This window comes from Xenopus tropicalis, chromosome 4 (assembly GCF_000004195.4).
Source record: "Xenopus tropicalis strain Nigerian chromosome 4, UCB_Xtro_10.0, whole genome shotgun sequence".
NCBI lineage: Eukaryota > Metazoa > Chordata > Amphibia > Anura > Pipidae > Xenopus > Xenopus tropicalis.
Genome location: NC_030680.2, coordinates 48,438,023 through 48,460,843, shown reverse-complemented (window position 1 = coordinate 48,460,843; position 22,821 = coordinate 48,438,023). Strand labels below are relative to the sequence as shown.

Below are 22,821 nucleotides of genomic sequence, written 5' to 3'. Positions count from 1 at the left end.
AAGAGCTTTCTAAACTACTATATATACCCTAACCCAGTGCTGTCCAACTTCTGTTGTACCGAGGGCCGGAATTTTTCCGACCTACATGGTGGAGGGCCGATAATGGAAGCCAGTTTTGACCACTCCCCTTTTTGAAACCGCACCCACTTGAAACCACACCCATGTTATCACATGACCATACCCATATTAATGGTTGTAGTACAGCAAAAACCTGCCATACTCTGCCTGCCCTACCCTGCCTGTGTGTGCCATACTCTGCTTCCCTACCCTGCCTGTGTGTGCCATGCTCTGCCTTCCCTACCCTGCCTGTGTGTGCCATACTCTGCCTTCCCTACCCTGCCTGTGTGTGCCATACTCTGCCTTCCCTACCCTGCCTGTGTGCCATACTTGGCTGGTTTGTGCCATACTTGGCCTGTGTGTGCCATACTCTGCCTGCCCTACCCTGCCTGTGTGTGCCATACTCTGCCTTCCCTACCCTGCCTGCGTGTGCCATACTTTCACTGTGTTTGCCATTCTTGGCTGGTTTGTGCTATACTCTGCCTGTGTGTGCCATACTCTGCCTTCCCTACCCTGCCTGTGTGTGCCATACTCTGCTTGCCCTATGATGCCTGTGTGTATGGCACACACAGGCAGCCTACAGTGACACAATGCTGGCACTGCTCCTACAGTCTACACAATAACTATATATTAAAAAACTTTTTAATTGCAGTACCACCTCAGTATATGTTCTTTTTGTAGTGTGCAGGGATTATTTGTGGGTTTCTACTGCTCCTGAGGTGTGAACAGGGGAACAATATGGGTGATTACAGCCTGAGCCTGAGGTGTGAACACTGCAGGGGGTGAACAATGCAGAGATTAAAAGGTGTGAACAACACATGGAATTACATATTTAAACAATACAGCCTGATTACAGCCTGAATCTGAGGTGAGAACCATGCAGGGGGGGCAGTTACTGATACAATTTAAAGCTTACACAAGAGTAAGCCATCAAAGCAGCCAGACAGGTGGGGGGCCACACAGAGGGGGGCCGTCAGTTGGACAGCACTGCCCTAACCAATTGTGTCAAATCGCTACACTCACACCATCTAGTGGTCATATTTCAAAATGACACCCAATTTACTCAAATTCATGACATTAAATCATGACATGTGGGGGTACCCAATTGGGGGACAAAAAGTAAGGTAGAAATATTCCTTTGTAGCCGGGCCTCATCTCTCTGTGAGTCCAAAGTCAGATCAATAGAGCAAAGTTATCTATTCCGTAATTATTGTATACCAGGTTAATCCTAAATTAACACAATAGGACAGAATTATCTATTGCGTATAAAGGGGGTGAAGGTGAAACCCTCATTTAAACCTAACGGTGCTCTTGATTTCAGTCTATAGATCCATTCACATTCTTTTTTAAGTAAAGCATTATTAATGTCACCCTTTCTCGGCCCAATTTTATTTTCTCAATTCCAAAAAAGGAGATGGCTGTCACATCAGAATTATGGAAATCATGGACATGTCTGGCTATAGGGGTTTCCTTATTATTGATAATTGTCCCTACATGTTCAAGGTCATGGTCATGGTCACCCTTCAATACATGCCAATATTTATTCAGGATAGACTTGATACTTGACCACTGATTGTTAAACGTACCTACACATCTGATGTCTGATTGTTGATGTACATTATTTACTTCATTTGTGCCAAATATCAAGGTCAAGCGATCTGATTCCAACGCTCTCTGATAGGCCCTCTTAAGGCACCGTTTAGGGTACCCCTGTTGGATAAATCGATTCCGTAAATCAGCAGCCTTAATCTTAAAGTACTCAATGTCAGAACAATTCCTCCGCAATCTGAGGTATTGTCCCACTGGTATGCCCTTCTTTAAGGGTGTAGGAAAACTCGAAAACTCGAGAAGTGCAACAGACTATTAGTTGCTGTCGGTTTTTGATAAATGGTAGTTGCGATAGAGCCTGCCTGAGTAATTTCTAAAGATAAGTCTAAGAATGGTAATTGTTTAATAGCAAATTCACTAGTAAAGTATAGACCCATATCATTGTTATTTAGGTGGGAAAGCATGTTGTTAAATTCAATTTCACTACCCTGCCATACAATCATAATATCATCGATATACAGTATCTCTTCCATAGCCATATCTTATGGAAAAAGGGATTGCCTGACGGGTTGAGAGCAATACTTTGTTCCCACCACCCCAGATAAAGATTTGCATAGCTCGGAGCGCAGGAACTGCCCATCGCGGTTCCCCTAATCTGATGATAGAACCTCCCATCAAAAAGAAAATAATAATAATCCCTAGGCTTTACACCCTACCTCTTCACACCTCTATTGTTATTGGGTAAGAGCCCCTGTACTTGAGTTACAGTTCTAACACTATTCCCTATAGGTTTACTTAGGTTGACCACTCCCCTTGCAGACTGATATAGTGCCTAGCAAGGAGGAGTGGCTTCCTCTTTTGGCTGCATGCTGTGTCCCAAGCAGAGCTCCATCTGAGCCTGAGAGCAGACTGTAGGCCCCAGAAGCCATTGTGCCCTAGAGGACAATATACCTCTAGTGAAAGTCGGGGACAGGGCCCAGTGAGCGAGGATAAGCAAGCACAGCAGATTTATTTAATAGCACTCTCTAGGAGAAGTGAGCGTAGTCAGCTCTAGTCAGAAAGGGCAGCCATTAGCCCCACCAAAGGAGTGGTTAGATCCAGGAGTATTTCTCCTATCCGGCCACGGAGTAGAGATAGTGACAGGCAGGATAACCCCTGATCCCTACTCATCCGGAGGACTCATCCACTAGAGGTTATCAACCTGAAGGAGTTCCTACTACTTGGACTACCTCCCAAGGGGTACTGGTTGAAAGGTGTGTATCCTGGCCCAGACTCTACCAAGAGGTGGGATAAAACGGCGCATACCCTCTCTTCTACCAAAGAGCATTTCCTCATTGTACCATTTAAATCTGCTTGTCTGTGAGTATGATAACCCTGCATAACATCTGTGTCTTGGACCAATAAATCTGTATTATAGTTCACCAGCAAGAACCTTTCTGGCGTCCATTTATACCATCCGCACCACACAACCCAGCAAGTTGTAGTTCAACTACACAATCAGCTCCTATTCATTTCTCCCATATACACATGCTCTACAATACACCACTAGCCTGGGTTGGCCTAATCTAATCCAAAATAGTGTTACACTTGCATCAGGTTGTAGCTCCCCACAAGATACCAGGGGCAACAAAAAATCTGTTTCTGGTAATTTTAAGAGCCGCAGTTCTGGTATTTGCATTGGAATTTCTAGTGCAGATAGTGCTCTGCACTAGCAATGTTACTCCGCCTAAGTCTTTTACTAGGCTACCTCATGGCAGCACTAGGTGCCAGATTCCCTCTGACTGTAAGACTGAATACTTTGCTCATATAAAACAGAAGTGCAAAAGCAGGCTGGCTGGCTGTTACAGCAGATAGCTGCAGGTATTTCCTATATCTGCTAAATATTTGAAGTATTTGTATTTTAGATGGACTGCTGTAATTCATTTGGTACATGGTATTGCAAGACACATAACACATAAGCGAAGCAAGACTAGATAATTGTTAGATACAGCAAGCTAACAGGGTTGAGGAGACTGCCCTATACGTATGCAAATAAGTCATAACAGGACTCTGGGAACAAATTCTTTTAGGCTCTTAGAAAAGTCCATTTACATGGGTTTATCCATACCTCCGAACAATTGAAAACCGAAAAGAGGGACAAAAAGATTTGGCGCGCGCAGCGCAGCAATTTTTTTGACCACGCCCACTTTTGTGGCCACGCCCCAATTAACACACCCCATTGTTTTCTAAAAATACTCCTTTTATATAGTTGAAATGGTGGGATCAGATGCAAATGTGCTATACCCTCATACTGTACTACCTAAGGAAAGCAAAATAGCAACTCCTACATATAAATACAAATATAGAGAGAAGGCAGTCAGTTATATGTGAGTTCTAACTATCTACCAGTTTTGCCCCCCCACACAGGGGAGACTCATACACAGAGCCCCCCATACACAGTGCCCCCATACACAGTACCCTTTATACACAGAGCCCCCCATACACAGTACCCTTTATACACAGTGCCCCCCATACAGTGTGCCCCCCATACACAGTACCCTTTATACACAGTGCCCCCCATACAGCATGCCCCCCATACACAGTACCCTTTATACACAGTGCCCCCCATACACAGTACCCTTTATACACAGTGCCCCCCATACAGCGTGCCCCCCATACACAGTACCCTTTATACACAGTGCACCCCATACAGTGTGCCCCCAATACACAGTACCCTTCATACACAGTACCCTTTATACACAGTGCCCCCCATACAGTGTGCCCCCCATACACAGTACCCTTTATACACAGTGCCCCCCATACACAGTGCCCTTCATTCACAGAACCCCCCATACACAGAGCCCCCCCATACACAGAACCCTTTATACACAGTGCCCCCATACACAGTGCCCTTCATACACAGAGCACCCCCCCATACACAGAGCACCCCCTCCATACACAGAGCACCCCCCCCATACACAGAGCACCCCCCATACACAGAGCACCCCCCCATACACAGAGCACCCCCCATATACACAGAGCACCCCCCCATACACAGTGCCCTTCATACACAGAGCACCCCCCCATACACAGAGCACCCCCATACGCGCTCCGACTCCTTGCGCTGCTTCTCTTCTTATGTGGCTCCTTCGCCGGTGGTCCCAGGTCCTTTTATAAGGTTGCGCCCGTGCGTACGTGTGACGTCATTACGCACGGGCGCAACCTTATAAAAGGGCCAGGGACCGCCGGAGAAGGAGCCACATGAGAGAAGCAGCGCAAGGAGTCGGAGCGCTCATCCCGCTGTCACGGATCCTTCTATGAATGTCCCGCATTTCCGTAATCTATTACGAAAATGCGGGACATTCAGGGAACTATCCGGGACAGCGGGACGAGCTATAGAAAGCGGGACTGTCCCGCTTAAAGCGGGACAGTTGGGGGGTATGGTTTATCCTATATACTAATGCTTACCCACTGGGTTTTCAATGCAAAAGCCAGGATAATAGCTGATCAGATTCCCAACTACAGACCGGTTTTGCCCTTCTTGGGGCTCATCAGTGTAGTGCAGGGTTTTCTAGTTACAGCAGAGATTGCAGGGAATAGTTGTAACCAGCGAAAATAATATAGGCAGGCAAGTTGAAATCTGGCACCTAGTGGTTATATAAACGCCTGAAATTAGTACAGATAATGTTATACAATTCCAATCATATTTATTCAAATCTCACATCCAGGCCCTTCCAGCCACCCAATAACACATACTATTAACTCTCTCCTTAATGATGACGTTTCCCTATACGCAGGTAACATTAGCAAAACCAAAACTTTGAAACCACTTGGGGCGCGGGGGCGCGGGGGCGCGGGCGGGAGCGCGCTGAAGTCACGCTCAGGGTCCTTCTACATCGCACGCTGACGTCATACGAGCACGCGCGTAAACAAGCAAGATGGCGGCGCCGGTTGTCTCGGGGCTCACAGGCGAACCGGAGATACTTCCGGGGATAAAACCAATCTATGGACAACCCTACTAATGCGGAGACTGTCCCGAGAAATCGGTGACGTCAGGCCAGCTTTGTTAAAAGGCAAAAATACAGGCTACGAATTAACATGGCTTTGAGACCGTACTTTACGAAGATGAAATTTGCACATATTTGGCTCAAAGTGCTTTTGATGTTTCTGTTTTTAAAGAAACATCAAGGCACCAGGTTAGGGAATTCATCGTACGAGACAGTGTCATGTGAAGGTTGCTCCCAGCTCACTCTTAAAGTCGAGTTCTCATCCGCAGTAGTTGAACATGGTAATGTCAATATTTTAATGGATGTTAAAACTTTTTCTGTTATAATATATAATTACTCACCTGTACCTAAACTATAACTTACCTAATTACTCGGAAGTTCTTGCCATTTTAAATGTTTCTTGCTTCTTCCTACCCACTGAGTTGATTTTTATTGCTAAAAGCGTCAATCATCAGTGTGGTATTTTGCAATGGTGTTTTCTTGCTTTGGCTGAAGTTTCTTAAACTTTTGCTGACTTCACTTATTACTCTCATCTACTTTATTTCAGAATACATAGTGGCTTTCACTGGTTACTATACTGCCAAGGCTCGGAACAAGTTTATTTCCACTGCACTGAAAAGCAGAGGTATCAGTGACTGGAAGATTGTGCCCAGGAATAATCCAGCCAGTGATTACCCTAGTGATTTTGAATTAATTGAAATCAAGACAAGCCAGCGGGATACTGTACTGACTTTAGAGGATCATCCCAACATCAAACGTGTCACACCCCAGCGTCGTGTCTTTCGTTCTCTTAAGTTTGTAGAAAGTAAGTGACTTGTTTATCGGTTATTTTGTGAGTGTTAGGATAACATATACATTTCACTGACAAAGTGGAGTGCTGGTCCTTTCCAATAAATATATATAATTATAGTAATGTTTCTTGAACATATCAGACTCTTTATTTTGCACCCTGCAGTGGTGTTATGTGATAAATGTCCTATAAGAAGTAAAGCTATTGAGGGCTGTAGCTCATATGGTATAAGGCTACTGGCTGTGGCCGTAGGACTTATGCCTCTCTTTTTTTATTCCTTTTTAAATTTCAGGGATGATAGATCTCTCTTTAAATTTAGTTTGTAACTTTAAAAATAATCTTTTGTGCTTTATATAGCTACTTTTATGCTTTATATACCTACTTTTGTTTGCACTTCGATTTACAGTGATAATTATGTCTGTTTCAGTGTTAGGGAAAAAGGCTCTGGCCCATTATTTTTTTCATTCATTATTTGAAAAGTTTGTTTATAGATCCAGCTAATAAAGTATTGAAATCCACTACTTCTTAAAATAAATTAATCTCATATTTCCTATTTATAGTCAAGATCACTTTTTTTGAGAATATTTGGGGTGTAGCCCCCATTAGTTGGACATACCTTAGCTCAGAACACTGATTTTTTTTCATTTAAGAGCGATAATAGCCAATAACGCATTATTAGTTTAGTTTAGTCATGTCCAAATGTGTCTCGTAATAGTTTGTATGTGTGTGTATATATGTGTATATATATATATATATATATATATATATATATATATATATATATATATATAGGCATGAAGTGACGGCACGCACCTGACTTACATCAGGGATACCCTGATATGCCTGTATAATTGTCTTATGCACAGGCACCCAGGTATCCTCATTTTCTTATGGTGTGCATCTTCCTGGCATTTTGTGTGTATATATATATATATTGTACGTACGCATGTATTAGAACCAAACTCAACAAAAAATTCACATAGACCAATTATACCATATGTTTTTTTACCAATCCAAGGGTACCGCATCTGTTTAGCAGGTAAAATGTGTGCATCTAAAACTACCCACTGTAGCTTCCCAGATTCTGTATACTAATTCATGTTCTGGGCTGCTGTCCGCTCTTTACATGTAGACTATATATACATTATAAAATTTACAATTTTGATTAGTAATTTAGATTTAAACAACACAACATAATATAAATATGTATTCTGCATGAGCATCAGCTACTATGACAGGTACAACCTCACTTTCTGATAACATTTTTATCATTTTCGATGACCACATACTCTGAGCATGTGCATTGCCGCTGTCACACAAGACATTGGCTAATAAAATCAACAGTGGGGAGCTGATGTGTGCAACTTTAAAGATATCAGGATTCTGAACCCCTTGGCTTTGTAGTTAGTTCAGTACTGTAGATATTGGTGACATCGGCACAGAACTACTGCAACTACGAATGTATCTGTTGTCTCCTGTCACAAGTACTCATAGTGCAAGGCTAAGAAAGTCACAAATAGTCTCAGAAACACCAACTACACAAATACCATTTAGGACACTGTGATGATGTAGATCAGTGCTGTCCAACTGGCGACCTGCCTCTGTGTGGCCCCTCCACCTGTCTGGCTGCTTACCTTTGTGTAAGCCTTAAATGGTATCAGCTCTGAGATTAACTGGCCCCCTGCATTGTTCACACCTCAGAATCAGGCTGTAAACTCCTGTATTGTTTAAATATGTAATTCCTTGTACTTTTCACACCTTTTAGTACCTGTATTGTTCACACCTCTGTCACTGTAAGCCCCCACATTGTTTACCTGTGGGAGGCATATGGATTTAAGGGTGGGTCTTAATATGACATAATATAATTCTTTCACATATGAATGAAGGGTGATATCCCTACAGTGAGCACCAACCATTAATGTGGGTATGGTCTTAAAAGCTCTTGTGATAACATGGGTGTGTTTGGAAGTGGGTGCGGTTTAAAAAAGAGGAGTGGTCAAAACTGGCTTCCATTATCGGCCCTCCACCACGTAGGCCAGAAAAATTCCGGGCCCTCCGTACCACGGAAGTTGAACAGCACTGACGTAAATGGTTTCTTTTACCAGAGTAAATGTAGGAAGAGGAGCGCGTAGAGCAGGAAGGGACTGCCTGTGACACCGCAAAGCCCCGCCCACCCTATGCATATTCACTGCACTTTAAGTAGCTCTGCTGTGTCAGTGAAGTCTATCAGGGCCCCCAGAGCCACATACTGAAGAGTCTAAACCGGAAGCTGGCATAAGGTCTGGGTAGAGCACAGTTTTCAAGCAGTTTATGGACATATTTGAACCCAAAGGTATTAAAATAAAAGCACTTCTATTTTTCATTATTTTACATGATTTAGTGCATTGTAAAAAAAGTATGGTATATATACAAGCCTTTCATGCTGTTTCATTTTTTTTTATACTAGTCTTTTACAACAATCATCTTGACTGACTGAACCATACCTGTTGCCCTACAGTATATCTTGTTTTCTCTCCCTTGTAGATTATAAACTGTCACAGGCAGGGCCCTCTTAGGGCTCTGGCACACGGGGAGATTATTAAATTTATATATTAAATCGCCGAAAATGCCTCGCGAGGCAACTTCGCCGATTTGCCGAAATCGCCTGCGCAGCGTGTACCATCCCACCGGCGACTTACGTGTTCGCCAGTGGGATGGTAGTTCGGGGAGATTAGTCGCAGGCGACTAATCTCCCCGTGTGCCAGAGCCCTTATATTGTATCTTAGCATACAGTTGTAACAATGTGAGTCTATGAAGGATAACCGTGTTTCTGTTTGCATGTAAAAAGTGTAAAGTAATCTGGGAGACAACATTTCTATCCGTAAGCTTTTTAAACTTTAGCTCACCTTTAAAATGGTTAGTGTGGGGGCATGGATACAGCCATGGATATCCTTTCAACCTATGTGTACTACCAACAAGTTAATTGGAAATATACTCTTCCCTACCACCTCTAACTGCACTATTAGTTGGTGCGTGGATTATATTACTTTCCACTGTGTCACCCATTGTGTGAAGTTTATTGCATTAGGTAACAGGTGCACAGTCTTTGATTATATCAGTAATTGTTTTTGTATTTTTTTCTATAATAATCTGTTTATATAAATATATATATATTATGCTAGTGGAAAATAGATATAAACAAGTGTATATATCGTTTTTAAAGGAGAAGGAAAGTCAAAGTCACTTGGGGGTGCCAAAATGTTAGGCACCCCCATCTGACTTCAATAGCCTACCTTTTACCCCGGGCTGGTGCCCCTGTTCAGAGAGAACAGCACCAGCCGGGGTAGCTGCCAGCGCTTCCTCCTTCCTGTATCGCTGCGTGCGCATGTGCAGTAGAGTGAAAAGCCGAACTTTAACAGAGAAGTCGGCTTTTCACTCTACTGCGCATGCGCCTGTCCCGGACAAACAGCAGGGGGTTTCAATCTTTTGAAAATTTATTTTTAGAACGTTAAAGCTGTTCAGTATTGCATATGCAAAGTGGTAACTGAGACTTCTCAGTGTCATTTTGAATAACTAGATTTTTTTTTTTGGGTGGGTGTTTTAATTTGCAATTTCATCCCATGTGTATATTTTTGTATGCATATGTGATGACAATAAAACTTGATAATGAAGAGTAACAAGATTGAAATTGGAAAAATTGCTGAGCCCACACATATTTTTATTAAACTTAATCTACAAAATACTTCCTCATTGTTGGATCGTTTCAAAATTGCTTTTTAGGTGAAATGCCTGCACCTTGTAATGAGACTAAGTGGAGCCAAAAATGGCAGTCCTCCCGCCCACTTCGTAGGACTAGCCTTTCCCTCAGCTCTGGATTTTGGCATGCTACTGGGAGACACTCTAGCCGGCGCCTCTTAAAAGCCATTCCTCGGCAGGTTGCTCAGACTTTGCAAGCAGATGTGTTATGGCAGCTTGGATACACAGGTGAATTTCTTGTTGTGGATGATTATTATGTAGCCGATATTTAAATGAAAACTACAGTAAGCTTAGAAATTCTGTACATTATGGGGCACATTTACTAGTCCACGAACGTCCGAAAAGCGTCCGAATGCGTTTTTTTTGTAATGATCGGTATTTTGCGACTTTTTCGCTAATTGTCGCAAATTTTTCGAGCGCTCAATACGAAAAAGTCGCGACAATTCGCGAAAGTCATAATGGCTATGAAAAAGTCACGACAATTCACGAAAGTCATAATGGCTATGAAAAAGTCGTGACAATTCATGAAAGTCATAATGGCTATGAAAAAGTCGCGACAATTCGCGCAAGTCGTAACGGTTACGAAAAAGTTGTGACAATTTATGAAAAAGTCGTAACGGCGACGAAAAAAAATCGCAAAAAATACGAAAAAGTCGCAAAATGTTCGTTTTCCAATCCGAATTTTTCTCATTCGGATTCGTGGATTAGTAAAACCCTATGTGTTGGGCATTTTACGAGTCCAAGAAAACCACAGTCCTTTTAGCAGTGAAGATTTGTGCCTCTGAATATGCCCTTGTTAGGGTTATACCGATTATTAGGACCCTGGGGCTCTCTTGTTGGTAGACTGTCACGTGATAAGGATCCGGGAACTTGCACAGAGAGGCACAGACAAGTAGTGAATCTCCTAACAAATCCAACTTATTGATGGTTTTGCTACAGATTATATACATGTAGATAAAGATATTCCATTATACTTACGTAACATGGGGTGGGCACATATGCCTTGCAGTTATTAGCAGAAAACAGGAATTCATTTTGAGTAGCTGCTGAAGCTTATTTTGGTTTATTAGCCTTGAACATTTGCTGAGATAATAACTTGGACAGAGACAGTAGGTCAAGGTAATCATAACAACTGAAGTAGTACATACACAGACCTTCTTAGAATTGTGCATACATATGTTAACCCTTCAGCACTCAGTAGCTTCATGCTCTGGGCTGCTCGGGTGTGATATATTTTGTACTCTCCTTCTGTCTTCCAGTGTTAAAATCTACCCCCCCTCCAATTTTTTATTATTTCTTGGTCATATTCTTTAACTTCCTTTGTGTATCACCTTCAGTGTCTTTTTCAAGATGTGGCTGGCTTCTGGGCTTGTTTACAAAACAATTTCTCAAAATAACTCAGCATTTTTTACCTATTCAGTGATCACCTTGTCTGAGATTACACTTTATATGTGAGGTGTTTTGTATATTTAGGGGTAAGATATATTGGAGCTACTAGTAGCGGCTACTTGACGTGGCTACTAAAATAGACTGCTGCTACCATTTACTGATAACGGTCTCTACATGTGTTTCTGAAGAGGCAATTCTCAGTATTGTCTACAGCAGGGTATTTTTTGGCATTTAGTAGCTGTGAAAAAGTAGTTGCTACTAGTAGCTTCAGGTGTCTTCACTCTTAGGGCTCAGGTACACGGGGAGATTAGTCGCCCGCGGCAAAACTCCCTGCTCGCGAGTCTTTTTCGGCGATTTCCCGAAATCACGCCGCCGCGTCTGCCATCCCGCCGGCGACTTACATATTCGCCGGTGGGATGGCAGGGGGAAGGCAACTCGGGGAGATTAGTCGCCCGTGAGCAGGGAGTTTTGCCGCGGGCGACTAATCTCCCCGTGTACCAGAGCCCTTAGTGGTAATGTAATCACAAATATAGCCAGGCACCCTTGTACTATCAAGAAATACCTCTCATAATTATCTATTTTTATAGGTAGCACTGCCCTGTATTTATGGCCACACCAGGAATTAATGATAGCTGTGTCAGTCACACATATGGCTACACCTAATCAATGGCAGGTTTTGCTGTTCTGCCTCTAGATTCAGATTGATTTCCTAATTGTGTTTGTCTGTGACTTTGTATGGGGAAAAGGTGTGTGTAAAATTAAAGGTGATGCCTGTTTGTGACCAAGGCAGGGTCCAGGATCTTAGCTTTTTTGTCTTTGTGTGCAGATAATAATGTAGTGCCATGATCCTGTTTCATACAAATCAGAGGGGATAGAATCTGCATTTAATGAATATAAATACTATAACAAATGTTGTAAAACAGCAATCCAGAAGGCAAATGAGGAGCAGATGGCAGAGGCTAACACTAACCCCAAAAAGATTTTAAATATATTAATAGTAAAAATATATGTAGACAGCAACAAGTTGCCCTCTGCACTCACACGTTATCAATATATATATATTTGACATTAAGACATTCTGTGCATTAAAGAGATACTGACACCAGAAATGAAACCTTTTTTACATCTGTCATAACATTGTCTTTGCATGCTATTAATAATTTTGCCATAAAAGTATTTGTCAAAGCTTTTACATTCCCTATCTGATCCCCCATGTTCCTCTATGAGGGGGCGGCCATATTTGTCCAGCAGGGGGCCATTAGCATTAGAAGCTATAACTGACAGGCTGAGAAGGGACAGTCAGGTTGGCAAAACAGTCAGGTTTTGGGATTTCAAGTAACAATTACTTACAAAAGCAAACCTATCAGCAAAAAATGATCAACACGACCTATAGGCAACTTTTTATGTAGATTCATATTTTAAAAAGTTGTTTTTTCGTGTCAGTATCACTTTAAGCTACCAAGAAATCCCCTTCCCCCAAGCAAAACAGGGATTGTTTGTTGCAATATACTTTAAGCTGGCTACCTATGTCAGTCATACCTGGTCCAGCCAGAACTACAAACTCTCTTCTCTTATTCATTAAGAATTTTACTGCTTCATTTTACAATGGGACTGACTTTTACCTACCACTTGCTTGCTTTCAAGGCTAAAACCTCCAAATGGTTGCCCTTTTATTGGCCCCACTAGGATCACCTGTGGCTGTGGCTGTGACTGTGAAGGGTGGGAGCGGCAACATGGAGCTGGCCACTGCTCCTGTATAAACTATAGCAAATATTACTTTATAGAAATAAAAGTTTGAACTTGATGGACAGGTGTCTAATGTTCTGTGTTACTATATTATAGGCAGTAATGTTAAAGTTGCAGTTTTTGACACTGGGCTAAGTGAAAAACATCCACACTTCAAAAATGTCAAGGAAAGAACCAACTGGACCAATGAGAAGACTTTGGATGATGGTAGGTAATATTATGTGTCGTAAAGGGATACTGTCATGATTTTTATGGTGTACTTTTCTATTTAGACATTGCACTGTTTACATAGCAAATAATTCACTCTACCATTTGAAATCTTATTCTTGAGCCAACAAATGTATTTTTTAGTTGTAATGTAATTGTGCCTGATTCTGAGCTTCCAGTAGGAGCTAGCATACACATTAGAACTGTTTGCAGATAACCTTTTGTTTCTCCTACTCCCATGTAACTGGAGGAGTCCCAAGCTGGACTTGGATTTCTTACTATTGAGTGCTATTCTGATATTTACTGGGAGCTGCTATATCTCACTACCTTTCCACTGTTCCTTTGGGAAGTTGATTGTAGCACAGGTCACATGTCTGTAGCACCCTGGGAAGTGAAGAATATGGCTAGCCTCATGTGAAAAATGAATTTCAATGCAGTATTCTGCTGGAGAAGCTCTATTAACGAATGCATTTTGAAAAAAAAAAAAACATGTTTTCCCATGACAGTATTCCTTCTCCTTTTGTAAACTCTTTTGGGCATGGCCCTCTTTACCTCTTGTACTGGTTGTTGGCTGTTTTGTATGTTTATTTACCCAATTATTGTAGAATGTATATGTGTTTTATAAATAAGTGTTAATAATAGTAGTAATGTTCTGGTCTGCATGTATAGAAAAAATCTTGCATTTAAAATTAAATGATCCTGATAAGTTTGTCAGCTGCTGAATTCCTATTGAATACTAGCTCTAACAAAGTGTATTATTGTAGTCACAACAGTAGTTAAAAAGCTGTGCATTGAAGTGCCCCCCTGCCTCCCCCCAATGTATCACTTATTAGCCTGGCTGGAGCACTTTTTTGGTTTACGTTGCGCTTGGGTGGGTGGTTGATGTGGGGTTGCAATTTGCAGTTTTCTTGCCTAATTTTTTAAGTAAATTCAGCACATTTATGGAACTTTATTATTTTGTTGTAGTAGTGTGTAGTATTGGTAGGCTTAAAAAGAAAGGATAAGTATTCATTTTCTATTGCCTATCCAAAAGAATGTTAAAATTGTAGGACCTAATATAAAATGCATCAGTGCTTCTTTTGTTGACTTGTGGTGTATCCATGTTTTGGTAGGACTTGGACATGGGACATTTGTGGCAGGTGTCATTGCCAGCATGAGAGAATGCCAGGGATTTGCTCCTGATTCTGAGCTTCACATATACCGGGTCTTCACCAATAACCAGGTGCTTTTCTTTTTTTGTAATTTTTTGTTTGTGTTTTACATAAAGTATTTAATGTGTATTTATTCACAGCATTTGTTATATAACTATGTAAAACATTATATTCTGCTACACAATGATCACACAAATTAGTATAGGTATGGGATCGATTATCTGGAATGTTTGGGACCTAGCATTTTCTGGATATGGGTTTTTTCTCTTATGTCTATTGGGGGACACAGGAACCACTGGGTTAATCTCCTTCCACCAGGAGGCAGGACACTGATACAAAGAAGAACTCTTCCTTCTTCTTCCATGTATACACTACCCTTAACCCATCCTACTCAGTTTTTTCAGTGTCCTTGAATAGGAGGTAGGACTTTGGTCTTCAGGCAGACCCCACACAAGGATTACATTGGTCAGTGAGTAGCATTGACAACAGGGTCAAACCTGAACTCCAGATGTCAACCAACCAATGCGGAATTCCTCTGCCAGGGTTGACAAACTTGATTACAAGTAGACCTCCCAGACCCAATGGTGTTCCCCCAGGAATGGGGGGGGGCATGGACTGGTCACGCAGAGAGAATCTCTAGGGGGAGAGCAACCACAGAACCACAGGAGAGGAAAAAGGTAGTCCTGGTAAGTAAACAGTAATGGGACCAGCGACTGTCACAGTGACTGATCAACTGATTAAGTACCTCCGCCTGGAGAGAGACACACTGGGATCCTGAACTGGGAGGCTGACTATCTAAGCCGGAATTGGCTGGACCCAGGAGAATGGGAGCTTCTACCAGAGGTGTTCAATGTACTGGTAGGATCCAAAAGCAAAAGAAGTGGATGCAATGATGTGTCCATGGAACTTTTGCAGGTCTTATGTTTCGACCAGGGCTTTAAGTGTCTCATAAGCGTGGAGGAATGAGGCTTCCGCAGAACTGTGCAGAGCAGCTACATAGACTTCAGTCCATACCATTGCAAAATTCTATCACTCTAATGTGTTTTCTTCCCCTGAGGCTAGCATCAGTAGGAAGGTTCTTCAGGATGTAGTCACGGTCGACTAAGGGTTAATACCTGTTCCTTCTCTCCCTTGGATTATTGGGGATTGCTTTGGTAAATCCTAGTGATTTCTGTATCCCCCTATAGACGTAAGAGAAAAGCAGCGTTTTTGTATAACTTACCCATAATTTATATCACCATACCTCTGCTATTATACATGTAAACATTAAAGGGAAGCTATCATGAAAGTCAAATGCACACTTTTATCTGCTTTGCCAAGATCATGACCAGCGGCTTGAAACTTTGATAGTCCGCTATATACATAAGTTATTACACAAAGTAACAAGTATATTCTCTTATTATGGGGTGGATGAGTGCCACTGGGGTGATACTCAACCTATAGGATTATACTTGATTGCAGATAAAAAGCTTGTGTCTAACTTTTGCAATTACTGGGCACCTTCACCCTTCCAGCACTAGATGTAATAGGACAAGACCATAGGTGCTTGTGGATCTTAGATATGAGCTTCACATCTGTGATCTTTATTCATTTAGTAGCCTAAAATAGATTTAGGAGGCAGTTACATATACTGTACAATTATCTGGTGAGCGAAATACATTAATATACTGGGAATCTGGTTTATTATCACTTATATTTTTTAATAATCCTATACAGTTATGGGAACTAGATGGAAAACCTGAGTACTCTTTTTCCTGCTTAACTAAAATCATAATGAGTTCATTTAATATTGCTCTCTACATAGTTCAAAGTGATCTTTGAACGTTGCTGCATTTAAGATTACAAAAAAGTTAATCCAATGTTCTTATACATTGATACATTTTGACCAGGAAGTAATGTTCCCCGTGACAGATTTGCTTTGATTCTGGCTTTAATAACCTTTACATATTTTAATTAGCTCCCCCCCCCCCCCAGTTAATACCTATAATTCACTATAGACCTATACAGAATTTTTTTTTTTAACATTTTTATTTTTTAAAAATATTTTTCAACATACATATAGATTGCATATTATAATGTAACAGTGTCATCAATGGTTACATCTTGCAAGAACATCTTAACCGTAACATTTGTTTTTTACTTTTATCTGTACATATATTGTCTTTTGGGGCGAAGCCCCTTGTACATATAGTTCCGGTTCCAACAAAATGATCCCGTTTATTAACAATAAACTCTGTATCTCATCTGTTTGTAATGAGTAATCCTTTTTTTATGGTAATATAAAGCTGTGACATTCTGTTACTGGTGCATATATATATGAACTAACTTAAACAACAATACAAATAATAACACATAAAAGAAAGAAAACTTAATAATGGAGATATATTATCAGAGATGGACTTGTTCAAAGTCTTATTTGGCAAGCTGTATCTATTCATAGTGTGAGGATGTGGGGAGGTAGTAAATTGTTGTACCTGTAACTGATCCAGGGTTTCCAGACTGTCTGAAACTCTGTTAGTTTATCTGCAGCTATCCCTGTTAATTTTTCGTTAATAAATATCCAGTCAACCTTGTTTTTAAACATAAGGAAGTTTACCGTTGGGGACTTCCAGGACTTTGCTATTGTCTGCTTGGCCGCTAATAGTATGTGGTTAAGGAGCTTTTGTTTATTCTTGGGAACATTAGCTGTGGGTAAACCCATTAGGGCTTCATATGGGTCTTTGCGTAAATTCACATGTAGTATTGAGTAAACCATATTATAAACTCTCACCCAAAACCTTACCACCTTAGGGCATTGCCACCAAATATGACCCATAGTGCCAGGGGATGAGCAGCCTCTGAAGCATAGTTCGTTCGAGCCCTGATATATTTTTGCCAGCCTAACTGGGGTTAGGTACCAGCGAAAGAGGACTTTATATCCCGCCTCCGATAGGACTGTGTTAGTGGAGCTATGTTTCAAGTTGTCCCAAAGTTTGGGCCATTGTGCCTCTGTGAGATTAGTCCCTAGGTCTTTACTCCATTGCTTAATATATGAGACTTCCATAAGATTTTTGGGAGAGATCATAATGTTGTATAATAGGGATATAGCTTTGGTTGGGATAGAGTTATTGGAGCACCATCTCTCAAAGAAAGTAAGTGGGGTCTGGTTAGAGCTGCTAGGTCCCCAGCACTTTTTAGCCCAATGTAATACCTGCAGGGCTCTATAGTGCTCTGTCCTTGGGAGGTTATAATTTTCCATCAGGTATGCCATAGTATATGGGCCCCTCACTGATAGCAGGTTCTTTATCCTTGTAAATTTATTATCAGTCCACCAAGAAAACGTTTTCCCCTGTATTCCCGGGATGAATTGAGGATTGCCTATAATGGGTGCTACTGGGGTGTGAGGCGAGATCCAAGAATAAGATGCAGCATATCTGTCCCATAAAGCTAATGTTTGTTTCAGGCAAGGGCTTAGGGTTAGCGGCCTTGAAGGGGCTGGGGACCAGAAGAGGGCTTCTGCTGAGTATGGATGTGTCATAAAGTTCTCTAGGTTGACCCATAAGGGTGGGGCTGGTTGTATATGGAAGGTTGGTATCTGGGCTAATTGTGAGGCAAGGTAATATTTTTTTAAGTTGGGAAGTCCCAGACCTCCCTCTAATGGTTTTCTATAAAGTATGGACTTGTTTACCCTTGGTTTCTTTGCTTTCCAGACAAAAGATAGGATGTGTGTCTCAAATTTCTTAAGATCCTTTTCAATTATGTTGATGGGGAGTAATCGGAACAAATAAAGAAGTTTAGGTAGAAGTGTCATTTTTACAGCATTTATTCTCCCGATCCACGAAATGTGATATTTGCCCCAGTCCTCTAACATTTTTTGTAATTTTTTGTACATATATGGGTAATTGGCCTGATATAGCTGGTCATATTGGGCTGTGAACCTTATGCCCAGTACTGTGATATATTTCTTACACCATTGGAATTCAAAATTTATAGATAATAGTTTAAGCTGTTCAGGAGGGAGATTTATATTTAGCGCTTCGGTTTTCGTAGGATTTATCTCCAATCCTGAGATTGTTCCAAATTTTTGCAAGATTTTGTACAAGTTTGGTAGTGACCTGGAGGGTCGTGTAATTAATACTGTGATATCATCAGCAAATAAACTAAGTACGTGTTCTTGTCCACCAAGTTTGAAGCCGTGAATATCTGGGTCGTTTCGGATTGCGATAGCTAGGGGTTCAATGATCAGATCAAACAGCAACGGGGATAAGGGGCAGCCTTGCCGTGTACCACGTTCGATTGGGAATGTGTCCGACACTTGAGGGCCTATATTGATCCTACCAATCGGGTTATGATATAGGGCTTTTATCCATGTGATAAATTTAGGACCGAATCCCCATTTTTGTAGCGTAAAATAAAGATAAGGCCAGGCAACTGAGTCGAATGCCTTCCTTATGTCTAGTTTAAGGAGCATAGATGGGGTTCCTGTCTGAATGGCCCAGTTAGATAGTAAACTGAGTCTCCTTATTGTATCAGCCGCTTGCCTACCGCAAATGAAGCCCACTTGGTCCCTATGGATAATAGTCGGCAGAATTTTGTTTAGCCGCACTGCTAGGACTTTCGCTAAGATTTTTATATCTATATTTAAGACAGAGATTGGGCGAAAATTTTTACAATCCGTCAGATCTGAATTAGGTTTCGGGATTGGGCTTATGTTAGCTGTCAAAGTTTGTTGCGAGAAGTTATCGCCTGTTAGCAATTGATTGAACATTATAGTAAGGTGTGGAGATAGAATGTGTGCGAATTTCTTATAGTATAAAGCCGTTAATCCATCGGGGCCTGGGGCCTTGGAAAGTTGGAGAGTCTTAATAGCTTGTTTAACTTCATCCTCAGTTATTACATTTTCCATAAGGGATTTTTGGGGTGCGGTAAGTTTTGGGGTGTTGATAGTTTTAAAAAAGGCTCTAAGCTGAGGTGTGGGGATATCTTTTGGGGCTGTGTATAGTTTCTTATAGAATGTGTGAAATTCTTGAACGATTTTAGGAAGAGCGTTAGTGGGCTGACCCTTTGATGTTTTAAGATTGACTATTGGGGTAAAGTCAAGCCTATTACTTAACCTCCTTGCAAACAGTCTAGTTGGTTTATTGGAATGAGAATAAAACCGCTGTTGTGTCCACTGTGTTGCATTTTTTGCTTTTGTAGTGAGAACGAGGTCCAGCTCTAATCTGGTCTTATTGATTTGGCTAGAGAGGTCTATTTTCGGGTTAGTGGATTGGGATGTCAGCTGTTGATCTAGTAACGTAGATAGCCGATCAATTTCACAGTTTTGCAGTTTTTTCCTAGTGGCTCCCTGCTGAATTAAGCATCCTCTAACTACTGTTTTATGTGCTTCCCAGATTGTTGCATAGGACGTTACAGAGCCCACATTATTGATGAAGTATTCTTTAAGTAATGATTCGGTCTCTGAAAAGTATTTTGGGGTTTTAATAAGAAGTTCATTCATACGCCATCTGGTATAAGTTTTCGTTATGCTCTGTAGCGTGATACTGAAAGATACTGGGGAATGGTCTGACCAGGGGGATATCAGGATCTTAGAGGACTGGGGCAAAGATGCTAACCCACGAGATACCCATATATGATCAATTCTAGCATAAAGTTTATACGGTGTGGAATAATGTGTATATTGTTTGATACCCGGATGCAGTTCTCGCCATACGTCTAACCATCCCATGGTTCCACATAATTTGTTAACTTTGCGGCCTTCAGTACAGGCTGGGGTAAGGTTGTTTAGGGCGGTTATAGCTTGTCTATCCCAATGTTTATCTAGGACCACGTTGGAGTCACCTCCCATTATTAGTTCTCCCTCTGCCCAGTTAGATATAAACGCCACCAATATTTCAAAGAATTTGAATTGGGCTGTGTTAGGTGCATAATATGACAATACTGTAAATTTAACATCGTTAAACCATACTTTGAGGGCTAGAAATCTTCCCTCCGGGTCCTCATACTTATCAATGATTTGTATCGCTAAGCCAGATTTAAAGCAAATGGCAACTCCCTTTGTCTTAGTGTCGCTGTTGGCCATATAAACCTGGGAATATTTTTTATGCAGAAACTTTGGGAATGACGTCTTAGAAAAGTGGGTTTCCTGTAGAAGCACAACATCTGCGTGAGCAGAAGCGTAATATATGAAAGCTTTTTTCCTTTTAATGGGAGAGTTAAACCCTTGGACATTGTGCGATATAAATTTCAAGCTCATGATGTAGCCTTATAGTATGAGCGACTGTTGAGCTCGAGAACCCCGGAGGGAGGGTATAATCTCAGTAGTCCCCCCAACATCAAAATCCTAGCATAATAAAGCCAAACAATACATAAAGCATTCATATACCTCCATTGAACTGGAACTATTAACTTATTAAACCAAACAAAATAAAACGATATGGTTAGGAACCGTAGGAATTTTTCCAAGCCTTGACCCATTGACTTTCTCACTTTCACTAAGGGAAAGTCGGGGTGGATGGCACTTGGGGGTCAGTCGTGGGAAGACCGCAGGGCATACCCCTTTAATAGGAGAGTGTTCAGAGTAGTAAGCTGTGGGGTCGAGGCGTAAACGTTTCTGTTATGTTTCAAGCTGTCCTTCTGGGCCATATGGGGTTTGTGTAATGTACCTTATACCGGAGGCAAAGATATTTAAAGTCATATGGAAATTATGAATAATTTGTCTCCTGTCAGCATAGCAAGCACATCATGAGATACTTACAATATCATGTAAGCCTTTTCCGCGGGGAGCCAGATGCTCTTTCCCAAATGGGAGAGACCCTTCTTCTTGGGGATAATTGTGATAAATGGGCCGGTTCCCCTGTGGCTTTTTCCATCAACCCCAATTGGGTAAGTAATTCAGATCCTGCTTGTACCGAATTAACCTGGTGCTGTTGGTTGTTGTACATAAACGCCAGTTTAACTGGAAAAAGCCATCTGTATCTCACATTGTGATGCTGAAGAATTTTGGTGATGGGTGCCAGGAGTTTGCGTTTCTGCAATGTAATAGGTGCCAGGTCGGTATAAATCTGGAATTGATGTCCCTCATATTCCAGGTCGCTTTTTCTTCGGGAAGCTTGGAGAATCGCCACTTGCGTCTGATGGTAATGAAGCCTCAAAATTATGTCGCGTGGGGGGTCCCCTTCTCTCTGTGGACGTAGAGCTCGGTGTATCCTGTCGCATTCCAATCTTTCAGATGGGAGATTAGGCATTAGTGATGTAAAGATATCGTGTATCGCTGCTTGTAAATCCGTTACAGTTTCGGGGAGTCCCCTGATGCGCAGATTGTTGCGTCGGGACCGATTGTCGGAGTCCTCGATCTTATCCATAGCTTCTCTTAATTGCATTTGTAGATCCTGTATATCCTGCTCGTGTGCGTCCAGAACGGTTGTTATGTCATCCACCTTTTGTTCCAGGACGTCTGTTCTGTGGCCCAGATCTTGTATTTGTTTGGAAATATCCGCTGTTATAGATGCTGCTGTAGTCGCCAGTTCGTGCTGAAGCATTGTTTTAAACTTGTCCAAAAGAGCGACATCATCCTCAGGATTGCGCTGAGGGAGGCCTGAGGCGTTAGGTTGAGAGTCGGGCCCCAGCCAGGAATCGTCCTGGGATTCCATTTGTGGTGACGCTGTAGGTGCTGACATGGTTTGCGGCCTAGTGAGGAAAGATGCGACGCTGCGAGTAACAGGATGTGAGGTGTGTTGTGCGCCTTTCTTTTCCTTCTTACGGCGTCTGTGAGCCATATGTTTGCTTCTTAGCCTCGACCTCCTTCCTAGTGCTGTTTTTAAGTGGTTCTGCGAGGTGATTTATAGGGTTTGATAGCCCGGCGGTCCGCAGCACTCTCAAGGCGCGGCCATCTTGATCGGCGGCTCACGAGCGCCCCGACCTATACAGAATTTTAATGCAAGCTAGCTACCTGTGTACTTTGTGTCCTTAATATTTGCACCTGTATCATGTGTAGTCTTGTCTTAGCTGGAAATCTTTTAGGGCTTTTACACCCAGGTGTAAAAAGTGTGTAGTAATTTTTTTTAATGAAAGCAGAATAGACCCAAATCTCCTCTATTGGGATCCACAGGAGGGTATGTCCAGTTTTGTATGCATTTTGAAATATTTTGGATTGCAAGTTTGATCAGTAGATTAGACAGCTTTAGGAGAGGCTTTGTGTTATCTTCTATATTCGGCCCCCTTGAACTTTTCC

The 22,821-nt window shown here is 41.7% G+C and overlaps 1 protein-coding gene across 1 annotated transcript in view; it reads left to right on the top strand.

The window, feature by feature from the left end:
* Positions 1-5,491: 5,491 nt before the first annotated feature.
* The window catches only part of mbtps1 (membrane bound transcription factor peptidase, site 1), an 88,346-nt gene continuing 71,016 nt past the window's right edge, over positions 5,492-22,821 (top strand). The window contains exons 1-5 of the mRNA NM_001079323.2: positions 5,492-5,872; positions 6,139-6,396; positions 10,141-10,344; positions 13,348-13,458; positions 14,571-14,680. Of these exons, the coding sequence (NP_001072791.2) occupies positions 5,683-5,872; positions 6,139-6,396; positions 10,141-10,344; positions 13,348-13,458; positions 14,571-14,680 (873 nt within the window). The 5' untranslated portion in view covers positions 5,492-5,682. The remainder of the gene's footprint in view (positions 5,873-6,138; positions 6,397-10,140; positions 10,345-13,347; positions 13,459-14,570; positions 14,681-22,821) is intronic.